Source organism: Xyrauchen texanus, chromosome 37, assembly GCF_025860055.1.
Source record: "Xyrauchen texanus isolate HMW12.3.18 chromosome 37, RBS_HiC_50CHRs, whole genome shotgun sequence".
In the NCBI taxonomy this organism is placed as follows: Eukaryota; Metazoa; Chordata; class Actinopteri; order Cypriniformes; family Catostomidae; genus Xyrauchen; species Xyrauchen texanus.
This window is the reverse complement of record NC_068312.1, coordinates 24,977,530-25,002,659: the sequence shown is the minus strand read 5'-3', so window position 1 is coordinate 25,002,659 and position 25,130 is coordinate 24,977,530. Positions and strand designations below refer to the sequence as shown.

General features: G+C 36.0%; 1 protein-coding gene across 1 annotated transcript; it reads left to right on the top strand.

The window, feature by feature from the left end:
- Positions 1-3,782: 3,782 nt before the first annotated feature.
- LOC127630464 (dnaJ homolog subfamily C member 5-like) lies at positions 3,783-24,425 on the top strand. Its single transcript, XM_052108002.1, has 5 exons — positions 3,783-3,905; positions 11,412-11,543; positions 14,960-15,173; positions 15,307-15,478; positions 20,219-24,425. The coding sequence occupies exons 2-5, from the start codon at positions 11,434-11,436 to the stop codon at positions 20,329-20,331; spliced, it is 609 nt and encodes a 202-aa protein (XP_051963962.1). The 5' UTR covers positions 3,783-3,905; positions 11,412-11,433; the 3' UTR covers positions 20,332-24,425.
- The last annotated feature ends 705 nt before the right edge of the window (positions 24,426-25,130 follow it).

The following is a 25,130-nucleotide window of genomic DNA, read 5'->3' as shown; positions in this document are numbered from 1 at the left end:
TATGGTTGTTTACCTGCCTGTGATGTCTGATACCTTTATAGAGGTGTATTTGTGTACTTGACATCTCTTGCACTCCACTTCCTTTTTATGTAACCTTTACTGAACTTTACAATTCAATTATAGCCAGCTCCCTTTCATCGAGTACATTCATGACATAGAGTGACAGCGACTAATCAAACTAATTTAAGAGTGTCACATACAGATACCATTATTAGTTACAAAAAATCCTCTAAATTGCTAAATGAATTGTTTAGTCATAAGATGCCACGTAAACTGCGCCCAATTTGAAAAGCTACTCAAACAGGCCACAGGAAGTGCAATAGATTTAATGTATTTGTTCTACAGCTATTGAATTCAAGCCTTTGATTGTGGTTTTAAATTAAAATGATGCATCTTTTTGGTTGTTTGATGTTTTCATTTTTAAAGCATTCTCTTTTTTTGTTTGATGACAGGATTGGGTGTTTCATTTGATCCCTTGGTTTGTGGCTATGCCCTCTTCACTGTTTGGAGGCTGCATCTCTGTTCATCTCATTAAGCAAGGTTTAAAATTCACATTTTACACATCTAGCATGTCCAAACATAACAGTTGGTGGAACTAAAGACCCTCTTTGTTTCAATCAGTAATCATCAAGAAATATTTTGGCCTAATTAATCAAACATTTGACCATTTGTCTTTATCTCAGGGTTTGGAATAGCAGCTTTAAGGAAATGATGCAGGTAACACAATATGTGCCTGCCCAAAATATACAGTATGTCAAAAATTTGGACACACTTAACTGAATGTATGTTTCTCATAATCATTTTGATTTTCAGGCTTATGCTAAAATACTTTTAATTAGTTTTCTTCAAGTTTTGTATGATTTATTGTAAATAAATAATAACAGAAGGCTATTTTGATTCAAATTCTGAAGAATAAATACATTTAAAAAAGGCCCCCAGAGGATTTATAGTGAAATCATGTAGACATATGGGCAATTGTAATAGTGCAGAATTTCAGTGGGGTGAAATTGTCAGTTAATGCAAATAATTTGGTTGAGTAACAAATTAAGATAATACTTTTTCAAAATAACTATGTCAGAAAATGGCACACAGGTGTTGCTATTAAGTGTTTTGGGAGAAAATCAAATCAAATGTACCTTTTAGTGCCCAGGGCCTTGAGCCTTGTTGCACCCTACTTTACTGTTATTGCAACATAGTCAGAATTGTAAAAAGAAAGAATGGGTAGGTGTGTCCAAACTTTTATACTTGGAAATTGTAATAAATGTAATAGCAATAAATGTGAAAGTGACTGGCAAAGCTTTTTTCCATTTTAAAATGTAAATGCATTGAAGATTTTCCCAACCGACTAACCGGTGATTGTATTGAGAAGAGGAAGTAAAATATAGTAAACTATATGTTTCTGTGTGCAGTGGGGTGTCCACGAATGTGCATGACCTGGCACCACCTTGTGCGGGAGCCCTGTTTGGCAAGTCCACCTGTAGCTCCTTAAAACATAAATGTGATTTGTGAGATTTTCTTAGGACATTTGACAGATGATGGTTTATTAATTAACTCTTGCTTGATCATCAGTCATTTGAAGTTGATTAGGGCTGATATTTCTGTATTTTTTTTAGAATAGAAGAAGCCTTTATTTTGGTCACACATTATACATACATTTTTTGCACACACATATATATATATATATATATATATATATATATATATATATATATATATATATATATATACACACACAGTGAAAAGTATTTGTTTTCACATCCCAGCTAAGCTGGGGTCAGAGTGCAGGGTCAGCCAAGATACGTCACCCATGGAGGGCCAAGTGCCTTGCTCAAGGGCCCAACAGTGGCAACTTGGCATGCTGGGGCTTGAACCCACGATCTTCTGGTCAGTAACCCAAAGCCTCAACTGCTGAGCCACTACTGCCCTATTTTAAGGTTAAAGGAAGTTAAAATACACTTTGGGGATGGCATCACACCCTCATGCCATCCCCAAAGTGTATCTTTCTTCTGCAGAACACAAACAAAGATTTTTAGAAGAATATTTAAGCTATTTCAAGTGAATGGGTTCCAAAATCTTTGACCTCCAAAAAGCACATAAAGGTAGCATAAAAGTATTAGAATTAGATCAAAATTTAAGTCTTATTTTTTTACTATAAATTCTCCTCCCTGCCCAGTTGGTGGTAATATGCATGAAGAATGCGAATTGCCAAAAGCAAAAGAAGAAGAATGTGAAAGTGGAAATTTATAGTAATAAAGGACTTAAATATTGACCTGTTTCTCACCCACACCTATCATATCATTTCTGAAGACATGGATTTAACCTCTGGAGTCGTATGGATTACTTTATGCTGCCTTTTTGTGCTTTTGGAGATTTAAAATGTTTGTACCCATTCACTTGCATTCAGCAGACCTATATAGCTGAGATATTCTTCTAAAAATAATTTGTGTTCAGCAGAAGAAAGTAAGTCATACACATCTGGGATGGCCTAAGGGTGAGTAAATGGTGAGAAAATGTTCATGTTTGGATGAACTACCCCTTTAAGGGCAAAACTAACTTGCTGCTGTATCTGAATCTTAATAATCTATGCTTTATGTCATACATTGTTATGTTGTGAACCATATCATCCAAACACAATGTTATAATTTTAAGGCTTATGTACGTGTCCTTCTGTTTCCTACAGGGGTTATGAACACATGCTGCTTTTATTTGTGGGTCTTTATCCACTCTATCAATTAATCAAGTGCATAGACAAAGATTGTTCTCATTCAAGCCATATTTAAAGCCCTGTGCAATAACTTATATAATTTACTACCCCATTTGTAGTTTATTAACATGTCTCCTTTTTATCCTTCTCTTTTATTATCATCATTTTTATTCTTTATTTCATTGCTGTGCTTTACCGTTTTGATGGTGTATATTTCTGGATACATGATTGAGATCACTGGCTCCTGGGTGACTGTGAGCCCTCCTGGCTCTGGTGAATGACATTGGTGTTGCTATATTTATTTTGTTGGGTGAAGCAAATCCAGTTGACCAGCAGAATGAGCCTCAGAGCGTCTTAACTTTATGCACAAATTCAGCATTTCAGTGGTAGATTGGGGACTTATTGGTGGATGTTATGATTATGACACATGAATTGAAACCCCTCAACACTAAAGAAAAAGAAGAGTTGGACTTCAACATACAGTGTAATAGACACTATATCTGTGCAATATTTTCAGTGCAACACACATTGAAGCACACATTGTTTATACATACATACATAATTTAGATTGAATGCATTCAATTTTACCTTGAAAAATGTTTGAGAGGACTGATTGGAAATAATATCTGTTTACAACAATTATCAATTTGAAATATTAATTTAGTTTTAATAGTTTTGTATGACCATTTTCAGTCGTCAAAAGTTATATTTAAATAATTATATTTTTTATGATATATTGCATAATTAAATTGATGATTTTCTTCAATGTTTTTTGAAAAACATTTGATAGGTTGCATGTCTACTGATTATTCGATGTAAGTTCTCTTAATCACCAGAAGGTGGAGGCAGAGAGCATTGATTTAGCAAAAACTGTTATCGGTGATTCATTAAAATATTTCATATCTAAACAGATTTGACATCATGAAATATCAGGATTATTTGTTATTTTATTTTTATTTTTTTACGCCTGAACATATTCTGGTGAATACAGTACCGCTTTTACCTATTTATCCAGTGAAAGAGTTTTACAAAGGGTGACGCACGCGCCATCACGTGTGGGCGGAGTCAAGCGAGATCTGCTGCATCTGGTACTTACGTGATCACGCGCGCTGTTCCCGGGGATGCAACCACAAATGTAACATCGGCTTCTTTACTGCACTGAAATTAAATCAAGACGCCGTGTGTCGGGGCCGACGATACGGTAAGCGGAGCATGTGTTAAAGCAACCTTACACCTCCGGAGAACCACATTTTCCATAGTTTGATTCATCAGTGGGTTTGACTAAACTGGTCTAACTGGAGCGCGAGCCAACAGGCCAGAGGAATATGGATGCTGGAGCTCAGAACAAATCAAAGCACTTCCTAGTGATGCAGAAGCAAAGCAAGTCAAAGCTTAACTGTAAATCCTGTATTTTTCTTAAGTAATCTATAGTATATAATACAGAAGAGCACAAAGCGCATTTAGAAGAGCAGGAAAACGGTCTCGTGCCACAGTCGTTTGTCGCTTAGATTTAACAAATCGACCCCCTCGTCAGATGTTATGAATGAATGAATAAGTTGTCAATTTGCCCTTTTTGCCATTGAGGTTGATAGACGCACATTGTGCGGAATTTCTCTTTATAAAAACGGGCGCTCCTGCATGAAGACAGTATAGCTCAAATGCTCGGGAGTCTCTGAACGTAAACGAAACTGCAGCATCTCACAAACTCATCATTCATTATTGGCTGGGGCTCAAAACCTTAAGTGTATAAGCGCGCTCAAATTTCGTTTCAAATTACCCCAAAATGCAATGACCCCAATGCTCACTGGATTTTGAGACAGCCATCGCTCCCATAACATGCGTAGTGCTGTATGCAGCCAGGCCCGTTTGTGAGCTACCCCCAGCGCTAGAATCGTCCTGATGCATTTGGAAAATTTTCTGCCATACACCCAAAACGGTTATATGCATCCATTTAAAAGTTGATCAGAAATATTAGACCTTATTATAGGGTTTGTCGTGACGTCATCACATAATTAGAACGTTTCGCCTATGATGGTCAACGTCGATAAGAATTGTAAGAAAACAAGAATTGTAGGCAATTAAGAACACAAGCCCACCGCAGAGCTTAGTGATGATGGATCAAATATTCTTTTGACTCTTTGATAAACATTTACAGTCCTGTCCAGACAGTTAAATTTTGTATATGAGTATGTTTTCAAAAATAATGCCACAAATAATTTGTATCGATCAATTAACTTCATACAGACTGCAGTAAAAAAAAAAAAAAAAAACGTAATCAATATTTGGTGTGGCCCATCCAATGCATTTAAAATGGGACCAATTCTCCTATAGAGGTACACTTATGCACAGTTTTTCAAGGTTGTTGGCAGATAGGTTGTTGCAAGCATCTTTGTGAGCTTAGTATAGTTTTATGTGTTTAGGCTGTCTCAATTGCTAATGTATCTTAATTGTAATCCCAGACTGAATCAGTGTTGAGATCTGGGCTCTGTTGTGACCTTATTCACACTAGCACCATCTTTGATTTGTAATTGGAATGATAACGAGGCAGTGAGGGATATACTCACCATCTCTTCAATGGTCTGTACTGCAGTTTAAAGTGTTTTTGGATCGTTCAGTGGAAAAAACATTGAAATATCTGCCTAAGAATGTTTAGTATACAGAGAACTCCAGACAATATGTGGGAAAATGAAATGTGAGCTTTTTACAGGCTTATTTGGACAACAGCCTCGTTGTCATTCCCATTAAAAATCGAAGAAGGCACTAGTGTGAATGAGGTAAATACTGTCTTTTGCAGGACTCCTTGTTCTACTTTTATGCTGGTTTTTTTCTATTTGCAAAAGGAATGTTTTGAAATTAAAACTGTGTATTATGTATCAATGCTCTAAAGCAGAAGAAATAAAATGACCATCTCAAGACAAATGTTTTTTTTTTAAACATCTAATGTGCACAAGGCTTCTTTTTTGTGTGCAAAAAACAACACCAAAGCGTTCAATTCTAGAGACTTTTAGATAAGCATTTGTTTTATTTTCTTGAGAATGAGATGCATTCATGTAACTATTGGCTAAAGAAATTCTTCCAGTAACTGTTCAAATAGATGCGTTTTCATGCTAAAAAGCAAAACTCACCACAATGAATAGAGCAGAACGCAAGTCTCTCAAGATACATTTGTATCAGTTGAAGTTCTTTTTAACTTGACAAAGCATCCAAAAATGTGCTTCTGTGAGAGATGCTAAAAACAGTGAAACGTGATGCAGTTTTCAAAGGACATCTATTTAGCGAATGTTTATATGGAAAACGATTGAAAAACAGTATGAGAGGACACAAAAACACGTTCAGTTTGAACAGCCCCTTGTTCACATGGCACAGCACTAACTGAAGTTTCTCAAAGTTACCTCTCAAAAAGACAGACTTTTGTTTCAGTTGATTGCAAAACATTTCCACTGTATCCAGTGCTGAGTGAGTGAGAAACCGCTCCAAATTATTCAGTGAGAGAGCGGACCGAATTAATTGTACTGAATCACAAATTGATTCAGACCGCTTTGCCAATTCACTGAAAAGAACCCACTCCAAATAATTATTCATTCGCACATTTTGAATTGCTAGTTCTTTTAAACAGCCAACAGAAATGCGGAGAAATATTCTGTGATTTAATATTTCTCAGGTCAGTCGAAGTGCTCAGTGCGTATGGCTGTACAGCTGCAGTCGCGACTGCAGCACTGTACATATTTAAGCTCTAAGCATCTATTTTCAGACTAAAACATGTGCACAAATCACTTGGAAAATCTCCTGATCAATTGCACAGTGCTCAACCCACCTGCCTCTTCAGTCTCTCTCTCTTTCTCTCCCCCTCCCCAGGAGCCCTGAATGCTTGTGTCAGTTATTGGTGTCTGGCAGTGCTGAGTAAACTAGCCAAGGTACTACCGTCAGCCGAGGAAAGCTCCTTGTGCACAAGATTCATTTGACACATACCCAAGGCTCCCCAGACATGAGACAAGCAAACACATGGAGAGGCTTTATTTTACAAGAAATTCTCACTTGTATAAAACAGTGTCAGTTATGTTTGGAATAGAATAGCACTCAACCATACTACACTTACTATACCTGCAGGATCTATGTTTACTATATCTAGCCAGTGCACAGTATGCTAATTTTCTTTATGCATACTAGAATACCCGGATGATCTTCTACATTTGCTAAAATAAGCAGTATACCGCAAAGCTTATTTTGTGGAATGCAACATGCCACAATGGAATGCGCTCAACTTGAATTTGTATTTCTAGTGTGATGGATAAACTGGAAATAATATATTTTTTATAATATCTTAATATCTCTTTCTTGAGTCATTGTTTGATAGGAATGCCAAAAGCTTAGATATTTTAGTCCAAAATTGTATTAAAATGCAAAATAACTGTTTTATATTTTCAAGATGATAGTTGGACGCATCTCTGTGAATCAAACAATGTAATGAAGTAATTTGACAAATGTAGTACTGTAACATACACCGTTTGAAATGTTTGCTGCTGATTCGTTTTCTATTTTAATAGGCAGCATACAGAGTATACACAGTATTCACTCTGTAATAAGCTAGTATTTAATTCTGAAAAGGTGGGGGCCTGGGTAGCACAGCGAGTATTGATGCTGACTACCACCTCTGGTGTTGCAAGTTCGAAGCCAGGGTGTGCTGTGTGACTCCAGCCAGGTCTCCTATTGGCAGCTGATATGTCGGTGCATCTCTATATTGACTGATTAATTAACAGGGTGACACTCATAAAAGATGTCAGTACTCTGCTTGATTTGTGAAATATGACATCTGCTGAAAACAAACATGTGACTCAGAATCAGCTGACTGGAAAAGAGTGAGTCAGCTGGTGAACATGACTAATGCTTCTGATCACTGGAGAGGCCTGTTTATAATAACAACATTAAAGGATTGCAGGATTTGTTAAAAAAAATCACTGAATTGGTGTGCAATTGAGTAAGTTTTCAATTAAAATATTCTTTATGATGATATTCTTCGGGGTTCCCACGTGTCCTGGAAAATCTGGAATTTTGTAGTGCAGTTTTCCAGTAATGGAAAATTGGAAAAATACCTAAATGTCCTTAATTATTTGTCCAGGAAAATATTTTAATATAATAGAACTGATTGGCTGTGTTGCTAGCAAGGGTTTTGTTACATACACAAAAACATGGTAACAATCGGGACTCGGAATAGGAGTAAAATACACAAATTCATATAGTTTTGTCCCTACCACGGCGGCGTATTGGGAAACGACGGCAACAATTAACTGTCACGAAAAAATTCCTGTCACATACCTTTTCTACTCATCTGCTGTCATCTCTGCTCGGCTCCAACAAGCATTGCTGTTGTATTAACCACAAAAACATTTGAGTTGTAAATTTTACGCAACGATGACGGTCAACCCACTGATTTCTAAAAAAATGTATTCACACCCTGAGTTAGTAGCGTGGTGATTCGACCTTGTGATGTTAATAACATTTAAATTATTCAATGATTGGTGTCCGCTTATACCGCTGTTACCACATGTACAGTTAAACTCGGTTTTTCACAATTCCTGACATTTATTCGTAGAAAACATTCCCTGTCTTAGGACAATTAGGATCACTACTTTATTTTAAGAATGTGAAATGTCAGAATAATAGTGGAGAGAATTATTTATTTCAGCTTTTATTCCTTTCGTCACATACCCTGTGGGCCAGAAGTTTACATACACTTTGTTAGTATTAGGTAGCATTGCCTTTAAATTGTTTAACTTGGATCAAGCGTTTTGGGTAGCCTTCCACAAGCTTCTCACAATAAGATGCTGGAATTATGGCCCATTCCTCCAGACAGAAATGGTGTAACCGAGTCTGGTTTGTAGGCCTCCTTTCTCGCACATGCTTTTTCAGTTCTGCTCTCAAATGTTTATCGGCTTGAGGGAAGGGCTTTGTGATGGCCATTCCAATACCTAGACTTTGTTGTCCTTAAGCCATTTTGCCACAACTCCGGAGGTGTGTTTGGGATCATTGTCTATTCGGAAGACCCATTTGCGACCAAGCTTTAACTTCCTGGCTGATGTCTTGATGTTACTTCAATATATCCCCATAATTTTCCTTTCTTGTGATGCCATCTATTTTGTGAAGTGTACCAGTCCCTCCTGCAGCAAAGCACCCCCACAACATGATGCTGCTACCCCCATGCTTCACGGTTGGGATGATGTTCTTCGGTTTGCAAGTCTCACACTTTTCCTCCAAACATAACAATGGCTATTATGGAAAAACAATTCAAATTTTGTTTCATCAGACCATTCATCAGACATTTCTCTGGAAAGTAAGAACTTTGTCCCCATGTGCACTTGCAAACTGTAGTCTGTTTTTTTTAATGGTGGTTTTGGAGCAATGGCTTCTTCCTTGCTGAGCAGCCTTTCAGGGTATGTTGATATCGGACTCATTTTACTGTTGATATAGATACTTGTCTACCTATTTCCTCCAGCATCTTCACAAGGTCCTTTGCTGGATTGATTTGCACTCTTTGCACCAAATTACGTTTATATATAGGAGACAGAATGCATCTATGTGGAGCGGGACGTGGTCATGTGTCTGTCGCTGGGGAGAGAGGAAGCGGCAAGGGCCATCACCTGGTGATTTAATGATTCATAACAGCTGTCTCGTTACAGTGACGACAGAGATGGGTTTGAAAAGGCTGCCGAGAAAGCCAGTGAGGCAGAGAGATAGTGACACGAGTAACCAGTGACTGTTGCGTTTTAGTATAAATGGACTGTATGCAATGAATTGGAAGAATAGAAATATGGATTTACATTATCTTGTTTAATGGGAACATGTCCTTTTTATACACTTGGAAAATGTGGTTCAGGATATTAGTGTAGACTCTGTTAAATAACAAAAAGTGTAAGTATTATTAATCAATTTCATCCACTCACGCACAAATCATGGCTAGTATTAACAGTGATGGTATTGGCATGCACTTCACTTCAAGCAAAAATTGGAGCAACATTATTTGATGATCTGTACTTTCAGAATTTGGACAAGAACTTTATTACCAGTTACCACCTGCTGGTGAAATCTCCAAACTGCAAATACAGCAACTGAAGTTGGACTTTAGTTTAGAAGTGGTGTTTAAATGTCATAACACATCAACCAGATTCTTAGGAAAATAGCAAATTGCGTTTTGCTCCACTTTTTTTATACAATACACTCTGTGTGTGCGCCTACACCCACAGAGTGGCAAACACTCCCACCCACGGCCATTTGCGCTTTGCACTGACATGAAAATTGCACTTGGAATTAGCGGTCACAAAAATAGAGCCCCAAATATTTGGATGAAAACAAATATTTGAATGCAAAATTAATCAAATAAAAATTGCAGTATGTCCTAGTGTGATAAACGTCTGATTTAATGAAATAGATATATTATCTGCATGTGCTGCTACATACACTGAAAACACATCATCATCGTGCACGCTTTGTGCTTGTGTGTGTAGTAAAAGATTGAACAGAGCATTCTGAAGTGTGCAGCACATAAAGTCTATGTATTTAATTAAATCACTGCTTTAAGGAGGTTTGTAATCACACTAGGCCATGTAGCAAACTTCTTATCTACCGTCCAAAACACAGAAATGGCAAAATAAAAACTCAAATTAAATGAACGCATGTATTGTTTTGTATTTTTATATTACACTTGTCGGGCACATAAAATGTCCGGGATATGTCCTGGAAAATTGTGCCTTGAAAAGTGTGGGAAACCTAATTCTGTTGTCCCTGAAAATAGCATACATAACATAACAATGTAACCTGTGAACTGTTGTTAAATCATTGTTGTATGTGCACTTTTAAAGACTTCAAACCATCTTTAAAAGATTTGTGTTCTCTTATTTGCAGTATTGGCTAGAAATCCATTTAACCTACTAATTATCCTGAGTGGTTTTAGTGTTTAAACCTCAAACTGTGATCTGGAGAATATCGAACAAGTTCTCTCTGCTGGTTCTTCGTCTGATAATGCATCCTCTGGGTTTTAGAGGCACATTTATCATCTGTGCGTATTTAACAACTCAAAGGGGTTCTAAAAGGTCAATAAACTTCGCTTAGAGCAACATCAAGCACACAGGCTAAGTAGTGAATATAATGCATGTCCTCATGAATGTGTTTTTTTTTTGGGGGGTCTGTTTCTCCTCTTGCCCATTTTAGTCACCAGGCTAGTAGCAGCTAGTTGCTGTGTTCAACGAGACAAGGAAGTCTTTGCCACCAATCATTTTTGTAAGTGAGCATCTTTAACATATGTCCGGACAGACCGCTCTGCTACTTATTGGCTTCCTGGATCTAACAATCCATGAAAATGATTTTTTTTCCCATTGGAACATTTTTTAGGTCATTGTTCAACAAGTGCTATACTTCCTCCATAGAGCCATAGGATTAGTGTAGAGGATAGGTACATCAGTGTTAGTAAAAAAAAAAAACATCTTGAAAGAATATTGTAAGCTAGTTCCAGTGTGTTTATCATTAGTCAAAAACCCCTGCAGTCAAGTTGTACGTTGGATCTGTAAAGATATCCTGACAAATGAAACAAGTTAAAGACTCATGTTCTAGCTTATTACCTCTCGCTGGAAATCAGCCATTAAAATGTGTAAGAATGCATAAAAGCGAACCATTTTTAAGGAGTAATATTTTTCCATGTCTGGTTGTATGTGTTCAGATTGTTGAGGAGCTAAATTGCCATGGCGGAGCAGCAGAGGCAGCGTACTCTCTCCACCTCTGGAGAATCACTGTACCATGTGCTGGGTGTCGACAAAGTGGCCACTGTTGATGACATCAAGAAGTCTTACAGGTTAGTTCGAAAAGGCTCACCCCTTTCCTCAGCATCTTTTACTTTCAGTGGTTGTCATCACATGCTTATGGTTTTCCATCCATAGTTTGAGCCTACTCTTAGACTACTCTGAAAAAGTGGCTCTGGTTTTGCAGTCTTTCATTAAAGGAATGTTCCGGGTTCAATAAAAGTTTATCAGCAGCATTTGTAAAGCAAAGACTTCTAAACGGACCACAAACAGGAAGTACTTTGCCTTTAATACTGAACTCAAGCATACCTGGTTCATCTCATCATATGATCTATGTTACAGTTTGGTACCGGCGTCGGAACCTCCATCAGCCGCCATTGCAGCATATCTTCATTTGCGTGTGCAGCGGAGGAATTCCTGGCACTGTTTTGACACTTTAAACAGTTTTGTATCTTTTGTTTTGTATCTTTAGGTTCGGTGTTAAAAATCCCAGTGTGAACACTAAGTGAACCAGGACTAAATGCATAATTTTATTTTTTGGTCCAGACCAAGTGAACCAAACCACAAGTGTGACCATACAACAGACTTGTCCCTCCTTTCCTTTAAAAAAAAAAAAAAAAGCAAATATCTGTTACAGCAAGGCACATATGAAGTGAATCGGGCCAATTATTTATTTATTTTTTTGTTAAAATACTTGCTCTTTCAAAAGTATATCTTCAACATGAAAACAATATGCATGTTAAAGTGATTTAAGTGTGATAACATTGCTTACTAACCTTTTCTGTTTAAAGTTATAGCCAACTTTGTTGCCATGACTATGTAATGTCAACAAACCCTGACAACTTGACAGCTCAAATAATACATTAGTTTTAACAAAATAAATAATATAAGTGATTTTATAAAATTATAAGTTTCACATTTCTGTTTAATCCCTCCAAAAATGGTCCCCATTCACTTCCATTGTAAGTGCCTCACTGTTTTTTCTTTTTTTTTGTTTATAAAGAAAAGGAGGGTCGAGTCAGAATACATTTTTGTGGTAATCAGCATTATGCCACAAATGCTGTTGACTGAGCTTGAATTGAACCCAGAACATTCCTTTAAGAGATGTTTGGGTGTAATTTTTTTTAGAAAAACCTTGATATTACAGTATTATGCTTTTGTTTACAAACCACGTAAATAGATAGTGATTGTCCTCTTAATCTCTTCATAAGATTAATTGCTTGTATTTGATCTTTCCTCCTTTTGTAAGTCGCTTTGGGTAAAAGCATCTGCTAAATGAATAAATGTTAATGTAAGGAATGTTTGATGATAAACAACCTTAGTGATAGTACAATAAAGATAATGGTATTGAATACAATTTAATGAATAAAATCTTATTTCTGAGGGTGTTTTGAGCCCTGGAGAAGTTTTGACATGCCTTGACATTTGTGCTTTTTCAGTTGCTTAAAAACATATTAATGGCTGAAGTCTGATAACACTGTATTCAGCACAAACTGGGCTACAATAATATGTGAGCAACATGTGTGTACATTATTTTTTTTTTTTTTTTTTTTGAGAAAATAACTTGTGCGTGGTTTTTGAAAAAACAAAATGTACAAGTCATTGAAATAAGGCCGTATAACACATACTAAACATTTGTCCACAAGCCTTTTGAGAACTGGATCTTGTAGCTTAGAGTTTTTGCTACAAAATTATGTGAAAACCATCCTGATCACTCATTCATACAAAACTATATAGTACTTTACCTTTTGTAAGACACCTTTAGTATTGAAAGCTCATATGCGAGGAGGGGTGAACTATAATGAATATTGAGGTAATTCACACCTGAGGACACAAAAGACCCCTCCCCTGGGCCTATCAATGAGGAATGTGACAGAAAGAGAATGAATGTGAGGAGACTTAATGATCAAAATCAAGTTTACATAAAGACTTTACTTAATTTTATACCTACACTACCATTTAAAAGTTTAAAATGCTCACCAAGACTGCATTTATTTGATCCAAAATACAGTAAAAACATTGATATTGTGAACTCTTTTTACAATTTAAAAGAACCGTTTTCTATTTTAATATATTGTAAAATGCAATTTGTGATCAAAGCTGAATTTTCAGCATCATTACTGCAGTCTTCAGTGTCATATGATCCTTCAGAAATCATTATAATATGCTGATTTTCTAATATGGTCATATTTAAAGTGCATTTTACTCATTTAACCTGAACACATATTTGCAAGCACAAGCATTGATGATAATAAGGCAGCATAAACACTAGATAAAATATATTCTAAACATTCATATAATTTTATATCATATTACATATCATATCTATATTATACAGCATACAATTTAAATACCTGCTTTAGCCGAAAACAACATTTACATGTAACTAAAACTTGCTTATTAGGAGTCATATTTCAAATGTCAATACTCTGAATCCTGGCTGGCAAGTATGGAAACTGTCCCACTAGTAAAATATGTACATGTTTATATAAAATAGCATGTCAACAAATGAAAACTAAATGACTTACTCGTCTGAAATTGGATCCTCGGTTGGATCAATCTCTCTTCAAAATACAAACGTTCATCGGAGTCCCGCTCTTCTTCTGAGGAAAATGTTAACTCTTCCTATCCAGGAGTTTCATCGCCTGTGGATAGTTACACACGTGCAATAAAATGAATTAATTGTTTACATCAAACCTCTGAACACTGTCGGGGGCGTTGATCGACTCAGCATATTAGCGTATGAATGGCGTACTCTGCTGGTGGGTGTGATCATATTAGAGATAATTAGATGAGCCGGTAAAAAATGTACATCGCTTTGTTTCATACAGATTACATTGTTTTAAATTTGAATTGTTTTATTTAAAAGTAGACATTTAAAGCTTTCTTTGGACATATGTTGTGTGATAAGTATTTGTGGAGTTTCAGGTCATTTTTATGACGTGTTTCAGAAATATGCTCGTGAACACAGAGACAGCTGAAAGCTCAACCTTTTTATTTTCTTTATTTTACAAAAGCACAAGGTTTTGTTGTTATTGTGAGTGTACACAAATAAAAGTAGACCCTTTATAGTCTCTAATGATGTCTTACACTTATCTGTATGCCCCAAAATGATGGAGAATTTTAAGTTGTTTCCGCTGTAATGGCGAAAATATCCAGCAGGACGCGCCGGTGCGTCAGTCGACCCCAGAGTGTTAAAGAGTATTTAATATTGTTGTGTTTTTTTTTTTTTTTTTCTTTTTCCATATTGTGATTCATATCAGGATACATGCAGTGCTGGCCCTGACTAAATGTAATTCTGGCAGTAAATGTGTAGCTAGGCATTCATATGTGTAGATTCATAATTTATTGTAAGTGTTAAGAATTCTTAAACCTTATGTGTTTTTTTTTTTCCTTCATTTGTTATGGTTCCAAAATCTAGGTAGTGTAAGGTTAATATAGTTTTTATACAATTTATTAACTTTTTCAGGAAACTGGCATTGAAATATCACCCTGACAAGAATCCTGACAATCCTGAGGCATCAGATAAATTTAAAGAGATAAACAACGCCCATACCATTTTGAATGACCCCACAAAGCGAAACATCTATGACAAGTATGGCTCTCTGGGGCTTTACGTGGCTGAACAGTTTGGAGAGGAGAATGTCAACACCTATTTTGTCTTGTCCAGCTGGTGGGCCAAGGTAAGTGGCATGTCTGTGGGTGGATATTTTTATATTATTATCATTAGTGTAATGTAGATTTCAGAAAACAGGTGTAATTCACACCTCTTTTCAACCCCTTTCATTTGTTGTATTGCTCTGTCTCCCCCTACAGGCTCTGTTTATTTTCTGTGGCCTGGCTACAGGCTGTTACTTCTGCTGTTGCCTGTGCTGTTGTTGTAATTGCTGCTGTGGAAAATGCAAACCACGGCCACCCGAGGGACAAGAGCAGGAGTTCTATGTCTCCCCTGAAGACCTAGAGGCCCAGCTGCAGTCTGATGAGAGAGGTAAGCTCATATAATGGCTTCATGTTCTTCATGAATGTAGCTCTATAAATGGATGCTATATGAAGTCAACATGGTGTAAAAACTGAGTATTTACTTTCTTAATGCCTGTTCCTGGACTTTTTGTCCACTAGGGCTGTGAAGATACAATCATATATTGTTATAGCACAATACTTGTTCTTGTGATATTGTATTAATATTTATGATCCCTGTATTAATATTTCAATTTGCCTATTTGTGTATTCATAGCAGGGTCAGAAATAAAGGGGTGCTCGGGGCACAAATTCGGGGCTGCCGAAAGTGACAAACATGACCCAGAAATTCAGAATGTCATTCTTATTGTTCTTTTCTATGCCTAGTTACATATTTAAAGTTAATTTTATGGAAAATATGATAAATTAAATAGAAATAGACATTAGTATATATTCATAAATATTATAATATAAAAATATTTAGTGTGTACTGTATATATTACCATTTATTTTAATATAAAATAAATGTAATGTATTGGACATAAATTACACACTATAACTAATATATATAGATAGATAGATAGATAGATAGATAGATAGATATGTGCCTTGACAAAGGTAAAATATGAAAACCAAATTTGGAGGGCAAATGATGCACCTCAAAGGAAAATTTTGTTTCCGATACTTATAATTTCCATCAGTTAAATAATGAAGCAGGAGGTCGTCTAAATAAACAAACTTGAGACCGGCGTTTTAAATTGCGGTTAGAACCGCTTCAATGAGGCGTGAGAGAGATTGAAACTGAACCCAAATAGGTATAGCTGCTGCCTGGAGATCTCCAGATGGGGGTGTGATCTCCAAAATAGGGTGTGGTTTCTCCAAAATGGAGTGCTCAACTCCAAAAGGGGGAGACACCTCCACAGGTGGTTAGGGTTAGTAAAAGGGTTAGGTAAGGGGCTGACTACATCTTTGCTGGCGGTATGCTCCTGTCCCTTTTTGGAGCTCTCTCTGCAGCTATACCCTTCTCACTGAACCTGCAGATTCACTCTTACACTCATGGACCCATTAGGTCACACTTGCAGCAGTTTCAGTCGTGATTGAATTCTGACGAAGTGTGATATTGGGATATATCACGATATAATGAATCCCGACGTGTTAGGGGGCTTACGATACCCAGCTCTATTGTGCACAATTCATTGGTGCACATAAATTCAAAATTAAAAATATTTATCAAAATGTAATAACTTGCTCCACCTCTAAAACAACTTTCTTTTTTGGATGGCATTACAAATTCCTTTTTTCAACCCCTCTCCTCCAACTTCCTTGCTCTAAAACACCCACTTTTCACAATCCAGTTAATTCCTGATGGATACAATCAAGTACCACCCTACATTTTTCTTTTCTCATTTAATATCCTCTTTTGTTCATAAATATGTTTGTTTGTTTGTTTATTAGTTTATTTGACAGGGACAATGTACATTAATTAGCATTACTGCAAATGCACCAGAATTAGCCAAAAGGCTATTTTTCATCCGTTGTCCCTGGACAGATCGTAATATTGTCTACCTTAAAAAGAAAACAGCTTTAAAACATTACAAGGAAAATACAAAATATAAAAACTATAAAACAATATAACTCGTTAAATCCTTTAAATTAATACAGTGTACAAATTTACTATATTTTCAACATTAGGTTAAAATTAAATATAATAATGTTGAACACAGTTACCCAACAGGGACACAGATGACAGTACGATCGGGTAGAGGGAAATTGTAGCCTATATACTTATTAGTGTTGACATGACTGGTGTAATATGAACCAGTTTTTTAGTTGCTTTTTAAACAAAGTGTATGTAGTGAGTTCTCTAATATTCTGTGGAACAGAATTCCAATTCTGTGCTGCTGAGACTGAAAAAGCATGCTGGCTGAATGCAGTTTTCCGCAAAGGAACAACACAGTCTCCTCGGGCTGACCCCCGTGTTACTCGCTGTGAGGAGTTTCTGATGTTTACAAATTTACTGAGTGGGAGAGATGACAGACCATAAATTATTTTATATAACAGACATAAGTTAGAATACTTGATAGCATTTTCCCAGCTTAAGAGTTTATGCTTTTGTAATATGGCACAATGGTGAGATCTAAATGATTTTTTATCCAAAATTTTGATTGTTTGCTTATAAAGTGACTCTTTATAGATTTTTTTTTATAGATTTTTTTTTATAGGTTTTAACGTTGTTTTATTTGTTTGTGACCATGTTGTAAGGCAATAAGTGATGTGGGGCAAAACCATACTATACATAAACATTTTGGCGGCCTCAGTTGATAGGTGTGATCTAATAAAACGGAAATTTGTGATATTAAATTTAACTCGATTACAAACCAGTTTTATCTGTGATTTAAAGGTTAGTTTAGAGTCTATTACTGATGCCTAGATATTTAAATTCTGACACAACTTTTATTTTTTCCCTGACACATAAATATCATGCTGATTGTTTGTAGTGTTAGATTTCGAAAAGTACATTGAAACTGTTTTATTTACATTAAGTTTTAAACAAGATTGATTTAACCATTCAGAAACTTGAACCATTGACTGTGTAAGCTTTTCAGCAACTTGTCTCCTGTTTTTACCATGGGTATAAATAACTGTATCGTCAGCATACATTTGAATAAAGACGTCTGGACAACATGACGGTAGGTCGCTTATATAAAGCGTAAAATAACAGTGGTCCCAAAATAGAACCCTGAGGAACCCCCGTTGACGTAACAAGGGCGGTGAGTGGCAGTCACTAATCCTGACTGACTGTGGGTGATTCGATAGATATGATTTTATCCATTTTACTGCATCTGATGAAAAATTGTATTTATTTAATTTGTTTAATAATATTTTATGATTTACAGTATCGAAAGCCTTTTTTAGATCGAGAAACACAGCTCCAACCACACCACCTTTATCCATTAGATGTTTAATATTTTCCATAAAAAAACAATTTGCAGTTTCCGCGGAATATTGAGTTCTAAAACCAAATTGCATAGAGTGAAGGGAAAATGTAGAAGTATTTAGATGTGTTATTATTTGTTGGGAAATTAATTTCTCTGCAACTTTTGATACTGTAGGTAAGATGCTGATTGGTCTATAATTATCCACTAACAATGGATCTCCATTTTTAAAAACTGGTACAACCGCAGCGGACTTCCACACCCTAGGAAATACTGCCTCAATAAAGGAGAGATTAATAATTTTAGTTACCGGTGTTAACAATGTGGAACTGAGTTCTTTCAGCATGCACATATCTATACCAAATATGTCTCTAGTTCTGGAAGCTTTTAATGTTCTAATTGTCTGTAAGACTTCAGATTCTGTCACTGTCCTTAAATCGAAAATAGGCTCTGAATTATTTATCGGGCAAATTTTTTCATTATTAGATGAAAAACTTTGAGCAATAGTTGATACAGATTCAATAAAAAAATTATTGAAAGCATCTGCAACTTTGTTTGTGTTATTTATAATTTGTCCATCTATCTTAATTTCTACAAGTTTTTTCTTTTTGTGTCCTGTCCTACAAGTTTCTTCAATTGGTTCCAAATTATTTTAGAATCCCTTTTATGTTTTCTAGTATTGTCAAAAAAAATCTGCTTTGGCCTTACGTATAGCCTTAACCGTCTTATTTCTCAATGTTGTAAACAGATTTTTAGCACTAATTGACTTAGTTTTAATTGCTGTTTTTAACGCAAAATCCCTCTTTCATTAGTTTGAGTATATCTGAGTTCATCCAAGGGAGTATATTTTTATTGTGTTTGTGTTTAATTGTACTGCTAAAATCTTTAATTGTTCTCTCAATTGTCGCCACAAAAGATGCACAATCCACTTCACAATTCGTTCCCGACAGTATGCGATCCCAATCTATCTGCTGGACAGCATTTATGTCAGATTATTGAAGTAAAATGGGTTTGGAATGTTGTTTCATTTTAACTTTAGACATCTATTCCAATTGCTGTGTCACAGAAACTTCTTATCTCAAAGTAATGTTCTGGGATCAATGCAAGTTTATCTCAAACGACAGCAGTCCATCCTTTTCTTAAAAAAAAAAAAAAGCTAAAATCAAGGTTACAGTGAGGCAGTTACAATGGAAGTTAATGGGGCCAATTCTTGCAGGGTTTAAAAGCAGAAATTTGAAGCTTATAGTTTTATAAAAGCACTTACATTAATTCTTCTGTTAAAACTCATGTATTATTTGGGCTGTAAAGTTGTTTAAATCATAATTTTTAGGTGTTTTATGATTTTAGGTGTTGTTGACATTACATAGTCATGGTAACGAAGTTGTAAAATTGGCTATATCTTTACACAGAAAAGGTTAGTAAGTGTTTTTATCACACTATAAAAACACTGGCCATACTTTTGAAACGGTGAGTATTTAAAAAAACAAATTGGCCCCCATTCACTTCCATTGTAAGTGCCTCACTGGAACCCAGATATTTGCTTTTTTTTTGTTTTTGTTAAAGAAAAGGAGGGATGAGACTAAATAAATTTGTGGTATTTCAATATTATGCTACAAATGCTGTTGACTGAGCTTAACTTGTATTGAACCCGGAACATTCCTTGTAAGTTTTCAGATAAGATATGACTAGTTCAAGTTAGGATCTTAGAAGATTCTAGAGTTGGGATGTTTCTTTAATACAGCACCAGATGCTTTGTGTCTACGCTGTGATCTCCTGTTGAAACTAAACATGCACTATTGTCTGAACCCTGTGTTTTTTTTCTGAACTCCACACAGAGGCAGGTGGAGGTGAGCCCATTGTGATGCAGCCCTCATCGGCCTCTGAAACTACCCAGCTAACATCTGATGGTTACCATACCACCTACCACACTGACACCGGCTTCAACTAAAAGCTCTGCCCACTCCACCTCCACCCCGTGGCTTATCTCTCGTCACCATGCGCCACCTCTTTGAGGGGAAAAAAAAATGAATGGAAAGTATCCTTCAACTACAACAAAAAAGCCTGTTTTTGAGATTAGGAGAGCCAGCGATGGAGGAATGATAGCTGAATCCTTTAGCGTATCCTGTCCCTTATTCACATACCACTTCCATCACCCATGAGTGTCACACATTCACCTTACCGTAGCTTAAAAAAAAAACTTTTTCGAGTTTACGAAAAAGATAAAAAGATCCTGTCGTTTGCCCTCTTCTCTTTGTTGCCTTTGACCTCCAATCTTGCCTTCCACTCATTCCCTCCTTCCTCCACCCAGATTTGCTTGTCGTCCTGTGGCATGCACTGTTCCTTGACTTCGTTAGATGAAGTTTTTGTAATTTCGGTTTTCTTGTTGGTATATTCATTTCTAAATACTTCTGAGTGTGCTTTAAATTTGACTCTGTGAACTTGCCATTGGTGTTCGAAGACCAACGAAGGTCCTCCAAGAAACATGTCATGGAATTCTCAATTCAACCTTTTTTCTGTAAAATTATCTAAATTTTGTGGCAGTTAACAAAAATATGCTGATTGATTTGGTTCTACGGACTCACTTGCTTTGGTAATCCATCAGTACTGTATTTTTTGTTACATTTATTCCTATTGTTTTCTGAGAAAGAGAGAGAGATACAAGTGATGCAAATGATAACATGCCATTTACTCTTTAACTATTTTGTTGAGTTTCGATGTTGGTGTTCTGTGTTGTTTTAAGGACCATTTGCAACGAGCTGATCCAAAATTAGGACTTCTGTATATTTGGAATGGTTTTAGAAGTCATCTTTGTGTGTGGCTGTGTAATGTGTGGACATGGTGTGCTGTGGTTGTTTGTTATGTGCAAAAACATGTTGGGGCAGTCAGCTTTTCTCAATGTTAAGCTCCATTTGGCCCAGTTGTATTTCTCCTTGAAAGGGAATCATGAATGCCATAAAAATGACAAACTCCAACAGTGTTGTCTGATGTCACATCTTGTGTACGTAAGGTTGAAGCTAAAAAAGATGTAACATTTTTATATAGATATACAATCTACACACACCATGTGTATGTACAATACAGTTGTGGCCAAAAGTATTGGCACCCTTGGTAAATATGAGCAAAGTAGGTTGTGAAAACATCTGCATTGTTTATCCTTTTGATCTTTCATTCCAAAAATGTATCCTTTAAGTAAAACAATTGAAAGAGGGGAAATAACTCATTAAATATTTTTCTCCAAAATATATTGGCCACAATTATTGGAACCCCTAGAAATTCTTACGAGTTAAAATATATATGAAGTATATTCCCATTCATATTTAAAATTTTTAGTGCACATGGGTGACAAAAAACATGAAATTGTTCAGCCTGTTTCACAGGGGTATAAATATAAGCTAACACACAGGACAAATTCCCTTAATCATCAATCTCAGTGGGTTAGACAAGAATATAGTTCTGATGTGCGGCAAAAGTTGAGTTTCACAAAATGGGAAGTGGCATTGAAAAATAGCCAAAGCATTAAAGATGCCCATTTCCATCTTCAGAGCAATAATTAACAAGTTCCAGTCAACTGGAGATCTTAAGAATTGGCCTGATAAATGACGAGTGTCTATATTGTCTCCACGCACAGTGAGGAGGATGGCCAAAGAGTCCAAGGATCACAGCTGGAGAATTGCAGAAATGAGTTTGGTCTTGAGGTCAGAAAGTCTAAAAACAAATATCAGACATCACCTACATCACAAGTTGTTTGGGAGGGTTTCAAGAAAAAAAGCCTCTACTCTCATCCAGCAACAAACTCAAGCATCTTCAGTTTGCCAGACACTACTGAAACTACAAATGCCATCAGGTTCTAGGGTTAGATTAAACAAAGAGCTTTTTGGAAGCGAACCCCAGAGATGGGTTTGGCACACACAGAAGTAGTACCCGATGTCCACGGTTAAATGCGTTACTGGATTTATGTTGTGGGGCTGTTTTTCTGCCAGAGGTCCTGAATATCTTGTTTGGATCCATGGCATCACAGACTCTTATCAAATACCAACAAATAAAAAAATCAAAACCTGGCTTCCTCTGCCAGAAAGCTTACAATGGCCCTGGTTGGATCTTCCAGCAGGACAATGATCCAAAACAAACATCAATATCAACACAAAAATGGTTCACTGACTACTAAATCAAGGTTCTGCCATGGCCATCCCAGTCCTCTGACCTGAACCCCATAGAACCTTTGTGGGGTAAACTGAAGAGGAATGTCCACCAACATAGACCTCTGAGTTTGTAGAGATTCTGTTTGGAGGTGTTCTCCAACCTCATTAGGCATTATAAGAGAAGACTCAGAGCTGTTATCTTGGAAAATAGTTGAATAACTTGCAAAAAGTATTCAATAAAAGGGTGCCAGTAATTATGGCCAATGTGTTTTGGAGAAAAATATTAATTAAAAATGAGATATTTCCCCTGTTTCAATTGTTTTACTTAAAGGTTACTTACATTTTTGGAATGAAAGATCAAAAGGATAAACTGCATTTTTTTTTCACAGTCTATTCTCATATTTACTAATGGTGCCAATATTTTTGGCCAAAACTGGATATGTATTTTTTTATGCATTTTAGTTGTTGCTGCATATAGTAAGAAGATTGTGTCTGTGGTGCTGGCCCCTTGTGGTCACTTGAGACCCCATAATGCCAAGATATACTGTCTATTGTGAGAGAACGTTTTTTTAATGTAATTTTATTTACTCATTCATTCATGTGTGGTAGCGATTTTATGCTGTTCCTTAAATGTATTTATTGAAGTGGCAAACATGAAGCATTTATAATACTATAAGCATCTGGATAAATGCTTAAATATTGAAAAATGACTGCGATTTTAATTGTAATTTTTTTTTTTTCAGGCATACATCACGTTTGGCATACATAGGTTCTTTAATATTTAATTCATTGGATTGAATGAACTTGCAGTTGTGGATTTTTTTTATTTTGCGTGCAGCTAAGGTTTCATTCTACAATTGAGGAGATAAAATATACTTAAACAAATATTTTAGCATTTATTTGATAGGTTCTCCTCTAAGTGGTCTTAGAGGTGTGGCATTATGCTTCAAAAGATTTAATCACCATTCAACTTTTTGTGTCATATACTGTATTATGTGTTAGGATCCTGATCCGTCATGGTGTTGCTCTTTATTATGTTAACATTTTGTCCTGTTTGTTATATTGTGAGAAAGAAGGTCTGTGGCACAGCTAAACGGGTTTGATCCATGCTCAGTATACATTTAAAGTGCTTTAATAGCCTTCATTATCTGTTTTTTTAAGATGCCATTAATGCCATGTTCTTTCATCTTTTCATTATTTTCTTCTAACTTCTCATGAAAATCTGCTTACATAGGCAGTTCCAAATTATGCTGTTTGTCTATCTCTTCTCATTTTTTCCTTCTCAGCTCAAAATGAAGTATAATACAAATGTCACCAGCCATGTTCATTGATGTTATTCTCCAATGATGCTTTATCAAGTTAACATTTAGTTATATATTTATCTATTTAGTTTCTCTTGTTTCTCTCTCCGGTTCCCTCATTCCTCTGCTCTAAATGGCTTTTAATGGATGTTAGCCTCTGTGGTCCCTTTTCCTGTGCATTTGACTGTATCAGAAATACACTCATAAAGAGTATGGCTTTTTTGTTGAAATGTTGGATTTATTTTTTAAGTCGAATGGACGTTGTTTAATGGAGAAATAAATGAAAAATTCTGGTGTGAAATGGTCAGGACGTTGTTGCATATGTCTTCAGAAAGCAGAAAATGTTTAGTGTAATTATAGTGAAATAGTAATTTTATGCTTTTTAAATTTGTAATTATGATCTTAATTTGTCATGTTTATAATGGATCGTCCTTGTTTCAAATGGTATGTTACATGAATTTGACTCAAACTATGCTACTCTTAGGTCAATGGTGAAGGTCACTTGTACATACACTAAACTATAAAAAAATTATAGTAGACATTTATGTGGTAGCATGATTATTGTAATGCAAAAAGAAAGAAAGAAAAGAACATTAATTTGCTGGTGTAAAAATAAATGTTTCTGAACATTTGATGTGGCGAAGAGTAGTCTTCTTAAGATACATACTCAGAAAAAAATTACTTAAAAGTTTCTGTAAAAAGGGTGTTTGAAATAGGAAATTGAGGGGAAGCTCATTAAAGGGCATTAAGCATGGCAGAACAGTTGACCAACCACCCACAAAAGTTAGTTTTTATCTATCTTTAAATGGAAATGTAAAGTTTTTTTTTTTTTACAATTATACCAAAAGGATGTATTTCCACTGGGAAATTATTTTCATAATATACTGTGTTTAAGCAATATCACAAGAGCAAGAGTGCGATATGGCCCTACATCATGGCCCTACATCAGACGGAGCATGTGCAATCACCTGTTGCCACTCTAAAGCAGAGATGCTGTCCGCTTTCTGAAGATCAGCTTTCTCTGTGGAAAAATAGCATCCAAGCTGGGGCATTTCTCCCTATTTCATGGTAGCCGGTGCACAAGAGTTGATCACTATAGAGACAGCAATGTCCTCCACCATTTTAAACAGCACCCATTGTGTAGTTAATCAGATTTAAATTGTGTCTCTCAGCTGTGATGAGCCGTAATGCTGGAGTTGTTTGTTTAAAGCAGTTTAAAGCTATTTTCTAGCTTTAGTAGTAATACTAACGATCAGGAAGTACTGTTGTATTTAAACAATGACTGACGGATTCATTTCACATCACCT

Coding starts and splice junctions, on each gene's coding strand:
- LOC127630464 (XM_052108002.1), top strand. CDS start 11,434: ATGGCGGAGCAGCAGAGGCAGCGTACTCTCTCCACCTCTGGAGAATCA. Junction 11,544..14,959: donor GACATCAAGAAGTCTTACAG/GTTAGTTCGAAA, acceptor TAACTTTTTCAG/GAAACTGGCATTGAAATATC. Junction 15,479..20,218: donor GCTGCAGTCTGATGAGAGAG/GTAAGCTCATAT, acceptor AACTCCACACAG/AGGCAGGTGGAGGTGAGCCC.